At 43.9% G+C, this 17006-nt stretch overlaps 1 protein-coding gene across 1 annotated transcript in view; it reads right to left on the reverse strand.

Moving 5' to 3' along the window:
• ST8SIA1 (ST8 alpha-N-acetyl-neuraminide alpha-2,8-sialyltransferase 1) overlaps window positions 1–3781 on the reverse strand; it is a 166693-nt gene extending 162912 nt beyond the window's left edge. Inside the window, exon 1 of the mRNA XM_027541513.1 lies at window positions 3084–3781. Coding sequence (XP_027397314.1) covers window positions 3084–3319 — 236 coding nt within the window. The 5' untranslated portion in view covers window positions 3320–3781. The remainder of the gene's footprint in view (window positions 1–3083) is intronic.
• Between the last annotated feature and the right edge of the window lie 13225 nt (window positions 3782–17006).

Below are 17006 nucleotides of genomic sequence, written 5' to 3' on the forward strand. Positions count from 1 at the left end.
TCCAGTAGTCATGTATGGATGTGAGAGCTGGACCATAAAGAACGATGAGCGCCAAAGAATTGGTGCTTTTGAACTGTGGTGCTGGAGAAGACTCTTGAGAGTCCCTGGGTGGCAAGGAGATCAAACCAGTCAATCCTAAGGGAAATAATTCTGAATATTCATTGAAAGGACTGATGCTGAAGCTGAAACTCCAATACTTTGACCACCTGATGCGAAGAGCTGACTCATCAGAAAAGACCCTGATGCTGGGAAAGATTGAGGGCAGGAGGAGAAGGGTACAACAGAGGATGAAATGCTTGGATGGCATCACCGACTCAATAGAAATGAATTTGAGCAAATTCCGGGAAATGGTGATGGACAGGGAGGCCTGTCGTGCTGCAGTCCATGGGGTCACAAAGAGTCAGACACAACTGAGCGACTGAACAACACTACTATATACATACTAATGATCCAGATGTTAAAAAATCAATTAATCATTCAGAGTAGAAAAAAAAAAGACTTAACAAACAATGATATTTTGACTATCTTTCAAAATCCTCCTCCCTGTTTATTAGCTTCAGTGTAAAGTGTCGGGGTGGGGTGGGGAGGGCAGTGGGGCATATTAGGACTAATAATGATTCTTTGCAAATCTGCCAGGTGAAACATTCCAAGTTCTTTTGGCCTGGCCAAGTGCCCTTATTTAAGTTGTAACATATACAACTTACAATTTATAACAACTGGAATGATACTACTGACTGATTATATGTGCCAGACACTGGGCAGTGTTGGTTTTTTTTTTTTTTTTTTTCCTATTTAAACTTTACACCAACTCTGCCAGGTAGATGTTATTATCTCCATTTATTCATAATGAAACTAAAACTCAAAAAGATACAGTAATTTGCTGAAGATACTCTGCTGTTTACCTAGTCATGGCAGTCTAGGATAAACTCAGGATTCGACTCTGAAGCCCAAACTCTTTTTCAGCTCGCCAAGCTCTTCTGTCCATAGGATTCTCCAGGCAAGAATACTGGAGTGAGTTGCCATTCCCTTACCCAGGGGATCTTCCTGACCCAGGGGTCAAACTCAGGTCTCCTGCATGGCAAATAGATTCTTTACTGCCTGAGTCAAGCAGCATGCATTCAACGGTACCTCTTACACAGTTTTATAAATACTAACTTTGAGGGACATGTGTTCAGGCAGTTTTTATTTGTTGTCCTTGTTCAGTCGCTAAGTCGTGTCCGACTCTTTGCGACCCCATGGACTGCAGCATGCCAGACTTCCCTGTCCTCCACTATCTCCCTGAGTCTGCTCAAATTCATGTGGATTTTCATAAGTAATTCTCTGCACAGAGAGACTAGCCCACATGCCAGCCAAGCACACTGAACATCACCCCAGGCTACAGACAGTAAGAGGCAAGTGTGTCTCAGGAACAACCCGCCTGGGCTTCTCAGAAAATGAAGCATTTTCCTCTTGATGATGTCCTCCGAAAGAAATCCAGTCTCTAACAGAGCTTCATTCTTACTCCTCCTATACAAAAAAATGGGCTCATTCATTGCAAACGAATGGGAAGTTCTGAACTCATTTCCTTATAGTACTTGAAATGAAAGTGCTTTCTGTCTTTAGAGCAAAGAACTGCTGCATGCTATGCCCTTTGAGTAAAACAATCAATATCGTGAAGGTGAGAGAAAATGAGCTCTTATATATTTTTAAGGGGAGTGGAGTTATTTTTAAACTTAATGATAGCAGAATTCTGAAGAGAGCAAAGGAAATTCCCAGTTTAGAGAATTCCGCTGCCTTTCCCTGCAAGGATTGGCTGTTACCTCTTTGACCTTCTTTTCAGGAGCAGGCCTGAGAAAGGGAGGGAAACCATATGTTTTCAAAGTTTGTTTGTTTTCTTGTTTAATTTACAGATGTTTCTGAGCATTTGTAACAGCTGTGAAACTGTTTCAGTTGGTTCTCACCTGGCCCTATACTCCTTTGCTCCGCATAGGAAAGCACTGTCTACCCCCTCCATATCCCTAGACCGCAACCATCCCTGGAAGAGCCAAGGGCATCATCTTCAGCTGAAGGGACTGAAGGTGAAAGGGGCCCCTGACAGTGAGAGAAGCACCAGGGTGTCCCTTCAACATGACCAGGAGGACTGAGAAGCAGCAGAGGGAAGCAGGTCAGCCTTACCTCCAGTCTTCCCGCACAGTTCCTCCTGCCAAGAACTCATTTTTAGACCCTTAGGCTGAACGTCCCAGAAAGGAAGGGAAACTTCGACCTCTGAGTGATCCTCAGAGTTCTGATTTCCAAGCTGGTTTTAGTTCTGTGTGTTTTCTGAGTTCAACCCCCTGCCTAAAGCAATCTCCCGGTCACCAGAAGACAGCCACCGTGTAAGCGGAGCAAAATTGCTTTATGTGACAAAAATTTCAGCCCTGATCCTGCAAAGGTACCTGACCTTGGGGGAAATTAACTCCTCCTTCTGAAGATTTAGTTTGGGGGGCGGAGAGGGTACAATGAGGATATAATATCCATTATTAGAAAGTTGATAAAGCCCCAATAAAAATCACCTAGTCCCTGACTCTTTAGCAGATAGGGTTATCAATGAGTGTCCTGTGTTTATTATGGGCTCACTGCACAAAGCAGCGGAGCCAGGCTGGGTGTCCATGTTTTCACTGTCCACGACTCCCTCGTTAGTGACTTCTCTTACCAACCATTCACCAAACCCCAGGAAGATGCCTGGTACCTGCTTCTAGTTCTCCACTGCTCTGAACTTCTACAGAGCCTAAGATACATTCTCATTAAGTTCAAGGGACAAAGTTAGCCTAGCTTTTTCTTCTCCTCGGTCATCGGCAAATCGCTGACTACCAGTCAGGCTTGGGAAGAAAGGCGAAAAGACTTTTCATGGCCAGGGCAGGTGTCCGCACATCTCTGGGGGTTAAGGGCTGGGGAAGGGCCCCCTGACTACCGTCTCCAGGTTGGGGAACGACAAAGAAAGGGCAGAAGGATAAGAAGATCCGGAAGAAAGGGCCGCTGCGAGGCAGTCCTCTCCGGTGACCCTGTCCTCGGCGCCCCGGGGAGGAAAGGACACGAGTGGGGTGGAGCCGCGAGGGCAGGAGTACCTGAAGATTCCGGCGGCCGTCCGGTTCCTCCTCCACGCAGTGCCCTGTTGCAGGACTCCCTGCACGATCTCCTTCTCGTCCGGCAGCCGATAGACAGGGAAGACGTAGAGCCAACAGAGGACCACAACGCAGAGGGCACTGGCTCCCACGGGCAGCCGGGTCCGCGGGAACTTCCACGCCAGGACGGCCATGGCCCCTCTGGATGTGTGTCTCCGGGCCCGCCCGCAGGGGCTCATTGCAGCTCCGGGGTCCCGGGGTGGGGGTTGGGGGCGAGGGCCGGAGCCTCAGCACCAGGCTAGGCGCAGCGGCAGCGGCGGGTTCCCCCCACGCCGGCCCTCCATTCACACACACCTTCCGCTTTCTTGCACGCACTGGGACGCCCGCTCCTTGGGCGCCCAGGACCCCAAAGGTCAGCGCAAAGATGTTTTTTTCCAATGCAACTTTTTCAAGGATATCTTGCTAGGGTAAGTAGCCGGGGAGCAAGTCACGAGCTACGGCCATGGTCGTTTCTCCCTGCAGAAGGCGGGCGCCGGGGTCTCCGAGAGCGCGGGGACAGGGGGTGGGGGGCGGCGGCGGGGTGTTGCTCCCGCCGGTTCTGCAGCATCACCGTCGCCCTCGGCGTGGGTCCGGGGAGAGGCTCGGCTCCCTCCCAGACATCTGGCCTTCCGAGCGATGCTCCTGCGCCCTTCGCCGCCTCTCCCCGCCTCCGGCTCTGCTGCGCCGCCAGGCACCCCCCCGCCCGCCCCACGCCGCCCCCTAGACGCGCCAAGTCCTTGGAAATTTCCACGGCGGCCGGGACCGCTAGCCCGCCCCGGGCTTCTCCTCCTGGCTTGCCAGGACCCCCGCTCCCCACCCCTCCCGGAGAAGAAAAGAACTCGCTCTCATCAGTGAATTCAGCGGCGCGCCGCAGCCTTCCGCGGCGCCCGGGACTTCGCAGACACACGCCCGGGGATTGGTGGAAATCAAGGTCTCCCCTCCTTCCCCCACCCGCAAAATTGCCTCTTTTGACCCGTTCAGATCCGCGACGCTCGGCTGGAGAAAGAACCCCCCTCTCCTGCTCTGGTCCCTCCGGAGGTAGAGGCAAACAATAAAATAAAAACAATAAATAATAACCCCCCTCCCCCAAAATGTATATATTCAAATCCCTGAGCGTGGCCGAGGCTGGCGGACAGTCTGACCCTCCGACACGCAGCCGGCTCGCTGGGGCTGTCACCCCGCCGCCGTCACGCTCGGCTCTCTCTAACTGGTTGGTTATTAACCCGCAGTGAGGCGCGAGGAGGCCGGCGGAGACTGAGTCCTTGCTGGGCCCCCACCCCCATTCCCCGGTCCCGAAGCCGCGGCTCCCGTGGTCCCCGTGCGCGCGCACAGGCGGGCACACACGCTCGCGGGCTCGCGGGCCCGCGCGCGCTCACGAGGAGGTACTTGCACCCCGGGGTCCTCCGCTTCGCCTCCGCCCTGCGGGGAAAGGCGCTGCCGCATCCAGATGTGAGGTCGGCTGGTAGCCAAGCGAGCCGACCTCGGGACGGACGTGACAATGCCTTGGAGGCCCGGTCGCCTTCTCTCCCTGTTAGACGACAGGGCCGTCTGTTCCTCGACGTCTTTCTAGCTCAAGCGACCAGCTTATCGCAACCCCGACCTTGGAAAAGCGCCACCCGCCTGGGCCGGCGGAGTCCAGAGACCCTTAGTGTCTGCGACCACTGGTGGCCGGGCGAATAGCGCGGCTACCTCCTAGCGGCTGCCTGTACTGTTTGCTTAGGCATCGCGTCAAGCATGAAGTGTGCAGGGACAAAGAAATCCCGCAGCCTGCTACCGGGGTCGCCTTCGTCGTCAGGAGATCACAATTTAAGGCCATAACTTCAGCTGCTCAAGCCCACTTTGGCTACCGCGTCCCTCAAATCTACAGTGACTGTTAGGTAGCCTGATGCATCTTTATCTACTGAGAGATGGGACTTAAGAAGTTGATGGAAAGTTATTTATCAAAAATCACCACCAAAGTTTCATCCTCCCTCCAAGGCCCACTGCCCTCCGCCTGCAAGCATGCCCCAGAAATACCTCCTACTTACTTTAGGCAAATCAAGAGAGACGAAAAAGCCTGAAATCCCAAAGTTACATCTTACACAGTGGAACCTAATCCACAGTCTTTGAAATGATGATTACCTGAAGTCCGGCAAAATACCCAACCCACTTTCTTCTGCTCTGGGAAGGGGATTCAGGGAACGGGGGTGGTCCAAGGGGCCAGGGAAACGTGTCCCATAGTTGCCAGACTGGATAAATCATATGCCTCCTTTGTTTCAGTGATTTAAATCGAACCCAGACTATCCTAATTTCTCTTCCCCACCCACCCCCCCAGTCCAACGGATACACCTATTCCAATTTAAGGGCTACAAATCAATAGGACAGAAACCACAAATATGGTATGGTTATGAAGGGTCTGTGTGAATGTTCCCCTATTTAACATCATTTAAAAATGCAGCAAAGTTGTGCCTTAAACTGAGGGGCTTCTGTGATGCAGTGTGCTGTTTTTCCTTCTTCTGAAAATTAAGATTCTATTTCCCTACAATCCAGCCTCATTATCTGCTTATCTGGAGCTTGAACACTTGAATCTAGGCAGACCATTGCCTGTCCCCCTTCCAAGTCTCACAGGCATCTCTTTTGTCACTGTGTTTTGTGGTCCGTGTACTTCTTGTATGGGATATCTTTTTTTCTCCCTCCATACAAATACAGTGCATCATTGAAGGCCAATCCAAGGTGCTGGGGATTTCTCCCTCTATGTGTTCCCAGATCACCTAAAACATAGACTTTGTGAGTAGGAACTCATTAAACGTTTCTGATTTCTGCTTCTATTCCCTTTGACCTCCTGATCTGAATGTCTGTAGAGTTACCTGTCTCTGACAGATGATTAAACATTAAGATGTGTCGTGTTCTGTTGCTAGCATTATTCATATGTAACTTTGTCTCAGCAATGGGGTAGTAAGAATATTGGGTCTCATGTATCAAATGACAAGCCTATACTTTTCATCCAAAGGAGGATCAATGTCTGGGGAAGAGCAGAAACAATATTTTACATTTTTTTCATGTTCCTCCAGGTGCCATCTCAGGCTTGAACACATACATACTCAACAATTGTTGCTTGATTCCTTTCTTGATAAATCTGAGCATTTCTAATTTATTCCAGCTGTTGCTAAGGCAGCACTGTTTAAGGAAAGGTATAAACCTCCATGTTTAATGTTTTAAATAAAATATTTTACCTGATATTTAGCCCTTTGGCTTATATGACTTTTAGTAGGCAGTTTAGGTGTTGTTTTATAGTTCAGCATCTGAGTACACACAAGCGGGCTTTGCTCTATAAATGTCTTTTACTGGACCAGTAAACATCATGTAAACACCATGGGCAAAACTACCTGATACCATAAGTAAACTTGATGGGCAGCACTTTTGTGACATTGGAGTTCTGAAAGTGGTCTAAGATACATCCATCACAGAACTGAAGCCATGGAGAAGAGAGAGAAAAAGAGCCCCTCTCATTGAACAGTCAAGAGAGACCAAAATGCAGAAAGATAATCAGAGTGAATGGGTCAGGTGCAACTTACAAGTTAGCTTGGACACTAATGGTATGTAGAGAAATATTAATAGTCACATAGAAGTATCTCATTAGAAGATTAAAAATTCAAAAATGTCATCCTTTCTTCAGTCTCCTCTCAAGTTCTTGTTGTCAGAATGACTTGGAATGAAGAGATAAAAGCCAAAAACATGCCCTTTTCACAACAAGTTATAATACCAAAGTAAATAGGGTTGTAGTGTGAGAAAGACTGAATAAATGCATTTGCTTATCTTCACTCCATCTTGTGACCCCACTAAAAGGACAATAAAGGAATAAAAGAGGCATAAACTCAAAAAAAAAAAAAAAAACAAGAGAAAAGGAAAGGATGCATAAAGAGAAAAATGATGTCAAGAAGTTCACAAGCGAGTAAGCAATTGAAGAGTGATAACTGATTTATCAGAATGGAGAAAACTCTAGGCCTTCAAGTGATATTGTGTGTGTGTGTGTGTGTGTGTGTGTGTGTGTGTGTGTGTGTGTGTGTAGGCACACAGGATAGAGCAATATAGATTGAAGCCAACAAGAGTCAAACTAATTGGCACGATGGAGTTCTTCAAAGGCTCTGTAAGTAATGGGTGAAAGAAAATAAGAGGTTTGTTTGAAAGTCTTTAGAAGGAAGTAATGTCTCTAGGAACAGTCGTGTCCTGTAGCCTGGCTTAACATAAGAGATCAGCTTTCTAGAGAGACTGACCAGCACAAAGAAGAAGACCTACAGATTGTGATATATGCAGGAGGTCTCCATCCAAATAGCCATATCCCTACCTCGCACCCTGTGGTGAATCCCATCAGTAGATAAAGTCAACTCACACAGACCCACTGGCTTCTTTGTTAGGCTTCAATCTTAAATAAGAGTGGGGAGTCAAGGATCTAAAAAAATGCAAAAGAAAAAAAAAATCAACCCAGAGTGGGGAAATCTCCAATAAAAACTATAATAAAATCTTCACAGGGTTAAGAGACAATCCATGAAGTGAGAAAAAAAAAGGCATATTCAGATGACCAGATTAAAAACATGTAAACACACACACACACATACACAAAATTCATAGAAGAGTTGAAACACAAATTTGAAGAAGTCTCCCAGAAAGTAGATCAAAATGATAAAAGAGCAAAAAAGAACAGATTTGAGCAGAAAAATAAACATCCAAAATAATAGGAATGGAAGAGAAAAAAAACTAGGAGAAAATTTTCAAAGACATACTTAAAAAGTCTTAAAATTAGAGTCCATCAAGGACTCAACATAAGGAATAAAAAAAACCCACAACAAAGGATATATGACAGTGAAATTTTAGAAAGCAAGGAAGAAAAATTTTTGAAAGATTTTTTTTTAACACAAAAGACTGGAAATAATGATGGCATTAGATTTACCCAAAAAAAGCATTAGAAACCAGAAGGAAATGGGGTTAAGTCATCAAAATTCTTAAGGAATTTTTTTATAGCCTCAAGTTCTCTGTAGAGTCAACATGTGACTCAAACCTGAGGATAGAATAGAATTTTCAACTGCAGATTTCAAATTTTCAAAAGTCTTAAAAATTTTACTCCTGGGCACTCTTTCCTGGGAAGATACTGGAAAGAGTCCACTAAAATAAGTTTACCAAGAAAAAAATGAATTAGGGATCCAAGATTCTCATACAAGAGGGGAACAAAGGGAATTCCTCAGGAAATAGCCTCAGATCAGAAGAACAATTAATAATGTCTGGTTTTAGCTCAAAAGTAACTTGGAAATTGTAACTCTCATCCTTCCCAGAAAGCTGAACAAGCTATAAATCAACTTCTCTTGCACCATCAGAGAACTGAGGTCACAAGGCAAACCACCAGTCTAGAGACATCAGATCAGATCAGATCAGATCAGTTGCTCAGTCGTGTCCGACTCTTTGCGACCCCATGAATCGCAGCACGCCAGGCCTCCCTGTCCATCACCAACTCCCGGAGTTCACTCAGATTCACGTCCATCCAGTCAGTGATGCCATCCAGCCATCTCATCCTCTGTTGTTCCCTTCTCCTCTTGCCCCCAATCCCTCCCAGCATCACAGTCTTTTCCAATGAGTCAACTCTTCGCATGAGGTGGCCAAAGTACTGGAGTTTCAGCTTTAGCATCATTCCTTCCAAAGAAATCCCAGGGCTGATCTCCTTCAGAATGGACTGGTTGGACCTCCTTGCAGTCCAAGGGACTCTCAAGAGTCTTCTCCAACACCACAGTTCAAAAGCATCAGTTCTTCGGCGCTCAGCCTTCTTCACAATCCAACTCTCACATCCATACATGACCACAGGAAAAACCATAGCCTTGACTAGATGAACCTTTGTTGGCAAAGTAATGTCTCTGCTTTTGAATACGCTATCTAGGTTGGTCATAACTTTCCTTCCAAGGAGTAAGTGTCTTTTAATTTCATGGCTGCAGTCACCATCTGCAGTGATTTTGGGGCCCCCAAAAATAAAATCTGACACTGTTTCCACTGTTTGCCTATCTATTTCCCATGAAGTGATGGAACCAGATGCCATGATCTTCGTTTTCTGAATGTTGAGCTTTAAGCCAACTTTTTCACTCTACACTTTCACTTTCATCAAGAGGCTTTTTAGTTCCTCTTCGCTTTCTGCCATACGGGTGGCATCATCTGCATATCTGAGGTTATTGATATTTCTCCAGGCAATCTTGATTCCAGCTTGTGTTTCTTCCAGCCCAGCGTTTCTCATGATGTACTCTGCATATAAGTTAAACAAACAGGGTGACAATATATAGCCTTGACAAACTCCTTTTCCTATTTGGAACCAGTCTGTTGTTCCATGTCCAGTTCTAACTGTTGCTTCCTGACCTGCATACAAATTTCTCAAGAGGCAGGTCAGGTGGTCTGGTATTCCCATCTCTTTCAGAATTTTCCACAGTTTATTGTGATCCACACAGTCAAAGGCTTTGGCATAGTCAATAAAGCAGAAATAGATGTTTTTCTGAAACTCTCTTGCTTTTTTGATGATCCAGCATATGTTGGCAATTTGACCTCTGGTTCCTCTTCCTTTTCTAAAATGAGCTTGAACATCAGGAAGTTCATGGTTCACATATTGCTGAAGCCTGGCTTGGGGAATTTTGAGCATTACTTTACTAGCGTGTGAGATGAGTGCAATTGTGCGGTAGTTTGAGCATTCTTTGGCATTGCCTTTCTTTGGGATTGGAATGAAAACTGATCTTTTCCAGTCCTGTGGCCACTGCTGAGTTTCCAAATTTGCTGGCATATTGAGTGTAGCACTTTCACAGCATCATCTTTCAGGATTTGGAATAGCTCAACTGGAATTCTATGACCTCCACTAGCTTTGTTCGTAGTGATGCTTTCTAAGGCCCACTTGACTTCACATTCCAGGATGTCTGGCTCTAGGTCAGTGGTCACACCATCGTGATTATCTGGGTCGTGAAGATCTTTTTTGTACAGTTCTTCTGTGTATTCTTGCCATCTCTCCTTAATATCTTCTGCTTCTGTTAGGTCCATACCATTTCTGTCCTTTATCGAGTCCATCTTTGCATGAAATGTTCCTTTGGTATCTCTGATTTTCTTGAAGAGATCTCTAGTCTTTCCCATTCTGTTGTTTTCCTCTATTTCTTTGCATTGATCGTTGAAGAAGGCTTTCTTATCTCTTCTTGCTATTCTTTGGAAGTCTGCATTCAGATGTTTATATCTTTCCTTTTCTCCTTTGCTTTTCGCTTCTCTTCTTTTCCCAGCTATTTGTAAGGCCTCCCCAGACAGCCATTTTGCTTTTTTGCATTTCTTTTCCATGGGGATGGTCTTGATCCCTGTCTCCTGTACAATGTCACGAACCTCATTCCATAGTTCATCAGGTACTCTATCAGATCTAGGCCCTTAAATCTATTTCTCACTTCCACTGTATAATCATAAGGGATTTGATTTAGGTCATACCTGAATGGTCTAGTGGTTTTCCCTACTTTCTTCAATTTAAGTCTGAATTTGGCAATAAGGAGTTCATGGTCTGAGCCACAGTCAGCTCCTGGTCTTGTTTTTGCTGACTGTGTAGAGCTTCTCCATCTTTGGCTGCAAAGAATATAATCAGTCTGATTTCGGTGTTGATCATCTGGTGATGTCCATGTATAGAGACATAGGCAGATCCAAAGCCAGAGCTCAGACCTGTCTATTTGAAGTAGAAGATACGAAGCCAAAAACTCATAGGAGCAAAGAATCATAACTTGGAGTTGGTAAAAACGGAATTTCTGGGAGTTGAATGTGGACTACCAAGAGTCAGAAACTCCTAGGAGTAATAATGAGGTGGGTCCCTATTTTGTAAAATTTAACTCCAGGAATCCCACCAGGCTCTCAGGGTAAAAAACTGAGAAAGATCCTTTTAAGGCTCTGGTAGGGGTAGAGAAGAGTAACCATTGTAAAATATGTAAAATATGCTCAGAAGATTCTTGATAGCAAAGTCCCATCATATCTCTATCCCATCTAGAGGAAGAGCACTTCTCCCATTTTAACAGGTATCTTCCTGCCTCAATTAAGCTGAGAAAACAAAACTATGTAACATTTGTGAAGTTCACAGCCCAGGGACACAGGTCTTTGATCATAATATCATGGAACGTTTGCCTTCCTCCATATCTTGTGCTGTACTGTGCTTACTCAGTTGTATCGAACTCTTTGCGATCCCGTGGACTGTAACCTACCAGGCTCCTCTGTCCATGGGGATTCCCCTGGCAAGAATACTGGAGTGGGTTGTGATGCCCTCCTCCAGGGGATCTTCCCAACCCAGGGATCAAACCCAGGTCTCCTGCACTCCAGGCAGATTCTTTACCATCTGAGCCACCAGGGAAGCCCAAGAATACTGAAGTGGGAGCCTATCCCTTCTCCAGGAGATCTTCCTGACCCAGGAATTGAACAGCAGGCTCCTGCACTATAGGTGGATTCTTTACCAGCCAAGCTACCAGGAAAGCCCCTTCTACCCCTTACAACCAGACTAATACGTTTCTAAGCAGAGGATATAGCTGAAAAGTTACAAGATGCAAATTCTCTCTGAGGAAAGCACTTAGAGGAAGCCCCAAGTCAATAGATGAGTTAAAACAAGTGATGTTAGAGCAATTTGAAGCCTATGGCACTTTGGAGCTACTACAAACATTAAACATGGGCAAAAAATCAGCTAAATTATCACAAAACTTTACACTAAAGGCCTAATTATGTCTGTTCTTATTACTCAATACATCATCTCTGGCTTTCAAGAAAAATAATAAGGCAAGACAATTATACATTATCTATTACAAAACAAGAAAAGAAAAAACAGCATGAAAAACAAAGCAAGCATCAGAACCAGACCCAGCAAAGAACATATGACCCAAGTGTAGGAATTATCAGACAGAGAATTTAAAATCATTGTGATTAAGATGTTAAAAGCTTTTACGAAAAAGATAAATAGCACACAAGACCAGTGGCTAATGTAAGATGAGCAATAGAACCTCTAAGCAAGGATCAAATGAAAATGCTGGAAAACAAAAACACTATAATGGAAATAAAAAATATATTTGATGAGCTTATCAGTACTGCATATAGCTGAGGAGAGAATCAGCAAGCTAGAAGACAGGTCTAAGTAAATTCCCAAACTAAATGTGGGATCAGTTCAGTTCAGTTCAGTCACTCAGTTGTGTCTGTCTCTTTGCGACCCCATGAATCGCAGCACGCCAGACCTCCCTCTCCATCACCAACTCCCTGAGTACCCAAACTCATGTCCATCGAGTCAGTGATGCCATCCAGCCATCTCATCCTCTGCTGTCCCCTTCTCCTCCTGCCCCCAATCCCTCCCAGCATCAGGGTCTTTTCCAACGAGTCAACTCTTCACATGAGGTGGCCAAAGTATTGGAGTTTCAGCTTCAGCATCAGTCCTTCCAATGAACACCCAGGACTGATCTCCTTTAGGATGGACTGGTTGGATCTCCTTGCAGTCCAAGGGACTCTCAAGAGTCTTCTCCAACACCACAGTTCAAAAACATTGATTCTTCGGCGCTCAGCTTTCTTCAGTCTAACTCTCACATCCATACATGACCACTGGAAAAACCATAGCCTTGACTAGACGGACCTTTGTTGGCAAAGTAATGTCTCTGCTTTTTAATATGCTATCTATGTTGGTCATAACTTTCCTTCCAAGGAGTAAGCGTCTTTTAATTTCATGGCTGCAATAGAAAATAGTTAATTCAAAAGATATTAAATAGGCATTTCCTGGAGGATGACCAAAATTGAGGAGTAGGAAGATTGAATTCACCTTCCACAGACATACCAAAATTAAAACCATGTACAATATATTATTTAGTTCAGTTCAGTCACTCAGTCATGTCTGACTCTTTGCAATCCCATGGTAATTATATATATATATATAATTACCATTATATACAATACACTTTTGATGAGAAAGACCAGAAGATTAGCAGAAAAGATATTCTACAACTAAAGCTATAATGAGGAAACCAGAAAAGGGTGGGCAGAAAGGGTGGAGACATGATATAGCCAAGACCCATACTTCTAAATGGGTAACCCACAAATGAGAGGATAATTACAATTTCAAGGTTCTTCCCAAGGAACAAGGGGAAGACCTCCCTAGCCTGGGGGTCCTGCACTGGGAAGATGAGGCCCCAGCACATTTGGCCTTGAAAGTCAGTGGGTCTTACTCTTGGGAAGGGAGATCCAGAGGGGTGTGGGAAATAGAGACTTCACTTTTAAAGAATGCACACAAAATCGCAAATGGTTGAGGACACAGGTCAGAGGCGACAGCGTGAAAGGAGACTGGGAAAGACTCACCCTGCTTTTGGAGAGCCTCCCAGAGAGACAAGAAGAAACTGGAGCTCACCTTGGGGACAAGGACACTGGGGACAGTAATTTGCAGAAGCTTGTTCTGCTATGAGAAAAATGTTGCTGGAAATCACCATTTGGAAATATTCCCTTTACCTTTTTCATGCCAGAACCTGGCCCCACCTATTGCACTGTTGGCACCAGCACTGGATCTCCCACAGCCAAGAAACTAGGCAGGTAGGGACACAGACCCACCACCAACAGGCAGATACAAGCCTCAGAACTGTGGGAGCCCTGCAGCCTGCCATGTAAAGATACAACCCATCCACCACTAAGCCAACACCAGCTCTGGGACACCATGGACAATTCAGCTACTCACCCTGGGATCTGACCTCACCCACCAGAAAGGCAGCACAAGCTTTGAGACACTCCTGATCTCACAATAAGAAGAGTTAGGAACTAGCCCCACTGACTAGAGGGCCAGCACCAGCTCCAGGACCCTCACGGCCTTGCAACCAGAGACCCCAGAACCTGGCTCTGCCTACGAGCAGACCAACACCAGCTCCAAGACACCTTGAACTCCTTAGGATCCAACAGCTTTGCGACATCTCTAACACCACATCCAGCTGTATCAAGAACTGGACCCATCCACCACCAGGACAAAATTAAATCCAGGATCCCTGGTCCCACAGCTTCTGCCACAGAACCCAGCTCCAACCACCAGTGGGCCAGCACTAGTTCTGAGACATGATAGGGCTCTGTAGCAAGCCACCTTATGATCTGGCACCAACTTCTACACAAGACAAGGCCTGGCAATCAAGTGGACCGAGGGCCAGCCACACTTAGCAGACTGCTCACAGTAGTGAGCCCATGACAGCAGAGGGACACACAGACCACAGAGAGAGCACCACTGGGGCATATAGTTCTGATGATCAGAGGGGAGTACACTGTTGGATGCATAGGATGTCTCACCCTCTCCCCAAAAAAAAGCATCTTCTCCAAGGTTGGGAAACAGCCAACCTACCATATACATAGAAATAAATACAGCAAAGTAGGCAAAATGAGGCAACATAAGAATATGTTCCAAAATAAGGAACAAGATAAAATTCCTGGAGAATTAAGTAAAGTGATGATAACGATAAGAAATCTACCCAATAAAGAGCATAAGGTAATAATCACTGTTGGTTGTTGGTTGTTCAGTCGCTAAATTGTGTCCAACTCTTTGCAACCCCATGGGCCACAGCATGCCAGGTTCCTCTGCCCATGGAGATTTCCAGGCAAGAATACTGGAATGGATTGCATTTCCTTCTCCAAGGGATCTTCCCACATCAGATATTGAACCCATGTCTCCTGCACTGACAGGCAGATTCTTTACCACTGAGCCACTGAAACTGTTCAAAGAACCTGGAAGAAAATTAGATGAACAGAGAAGTTGAAAGTTTTTAACAGTTAAAAATATAAAAAGAAAACAAAAAGAGATAAAGAATATAATAACTGAAATAAAAAGTACACTAGAAGGAATCAACAGTAGATTAGATGATACAGAGGAATGTATCAGCTAGGTGGAAGAGAGTAGTGGAAATCACTGAAGCTAAACAGAAAAAAGAATAAAAAAGAAACGAGGACAGTTTAATAGAACTCAAGGACAACATCAAGCAGTCTAACATTCATATTATTGAAGTAGATAAAGGGGCTGAGAATATATTTGAAGACATAATAACTGAAAATTTTCCTAACATGGGAAACAAATATACAGGTCCAATAAGCACAGAGAGTCCCAAACAGGATCAACGCAAAGAGGACCGCACCAAAGCATATTGTAATTAAAATCACAAAAGTTAAAGCTAAGGGAGAATATTAAAAACAGCCAGGTAAAAATAGTAAGTTATATACAAAGGAACTTTGATAAAGCTATCGGCTGACTTATCAACAGAAAATTGCAGGCGAGAAGGAAGTCACAGGATATATTTAAAATGATGAAAGGGAAAAACCTACAACTAAGAAAACTCTGGTTGGCAAGGCTTTCATTCAGACTTGATGGTGAGATCACAAGTTTTACAAACAAGCAAAAGTTAAAAGAGTTCAGCACCACCAAACCAGCTTTACAGGAAATGTTAAAAAAGACTTCTGTAAGCAAAAGAAAAGAAAGCCAAAATTAGAAATATGAAAATTACAAGAAGAAAAAACTCACTTGTAAAGGCAAATATGTAGGAAGGGTAGTAAATCAACCACCTATAAAGCTGGTAGGAAGATCAAAAGGCAAAAGTAGTAAAAGTATCTATCTCCACAACAAGTAGTTAAGAATACACAGAACAAGATGTAAAATATGATGTCAAAAACAGTGAAAGTGGGGGAGGAAATAAATATACCAGATTTTTAAAATGCATTTGAACTTAAGAGATCAGGAACTTAATCACACATATGTAGAGATTGCTGTATATAAACCTCATGGTAACTACAAACCAAAAATCTATATTAGATACACACACACACACACATATACACACACAAATAAAAAGGAAGGAACTTGAACAAAATACTAAAGCTAGTCATCAAATCACAAGGGAAGATAGGAAAAGAAAAAGAAATGAATAAAAAAGAGCTACAAAAACAAAGCAAATAGAAAAAATAGCAAAAGTATGTACCTTTCAATAATTTCTTTAAATTTTAATAGGCTAGATGTTCTAATCAGAAGACATAGAATGGATGAATAGATACAAAATACATACATATGTGTGCTGCCTAAAAAAGACTTACTTCAGATCTAAAGACAAACAGAGACTGAAAGTGAGGCAATGGGAAAAATTATATCATGCAAATAGAAATCAAAAGAAATCTGGGGTAGCAATCTTATATAAGACAAAATAGACCACAAAGCAAACACTGTAATAGGAGACAAAGAAGGCCATTGTGTAATGATCAAAGGATCAACCCAAGAAGATATTAGAATTATAAATATATAGACACTCAACATTGAAACATCTGAATATATAAAGCAAATATTAACAAGCATAAACAGAGAAATCAACAGTAACATAACAATAGTGGAGGACTTTACTACTCCATTAGTGGACAGATCATTCATAATCAGGAAATACAAGGCTAAATGACACTTTAGACCAGAAGAATTTTACATATATATGAAACATTCCATCCAAAAAGCAGCAGAGCACACGATATTTTCAAGTGCACATGAAGTATTCTCCAATATAGATCATATGCTACAACACTAAACAGGTCTCAGTGAATGGAAGGAAATTGAAATCATATCAAGAATCTTGGTGGTTCAGTGGTCAAGATTCAGTGCTTCTAACACACGGGAAATGGGTTCAATCCTGGTCAGGGAGCTTATATTCCACATGCTGCATGGCAAAAAAAAAAAAAAAAAAAAGGAAAAAAAATTTTCTGACAATTTTATGTCACAAGAAATTACCTACAAGGAAAAAAGAAATGTAAAAAACACAAGTAATGGAGGCTGAACAATATACAACTAAACAACAAATGGATCACTGAAGAAACCAAAGATGAAAGAACATTCTGGAGGCAAATGAAAATTAAAACACA

The sequence above is a fragment of the Bos indicus x Bos taurus genome, chromosome 5 (genome assembly GCF_003369695.1).
Source record: "Bos indicus x Bos taurus breed Angus x Brahman F1 hybrid chromosome 5, Bos_hybrid_MaternalHap_v2.0, whole genome shotgun sequence".
Classification (NCBI taxonomy): Eukaryota; Metazoa; Chordata; class Mammalia; order Artiodactyla; family Bovidae; genus Bos; species Bos indicus x Bos taurus.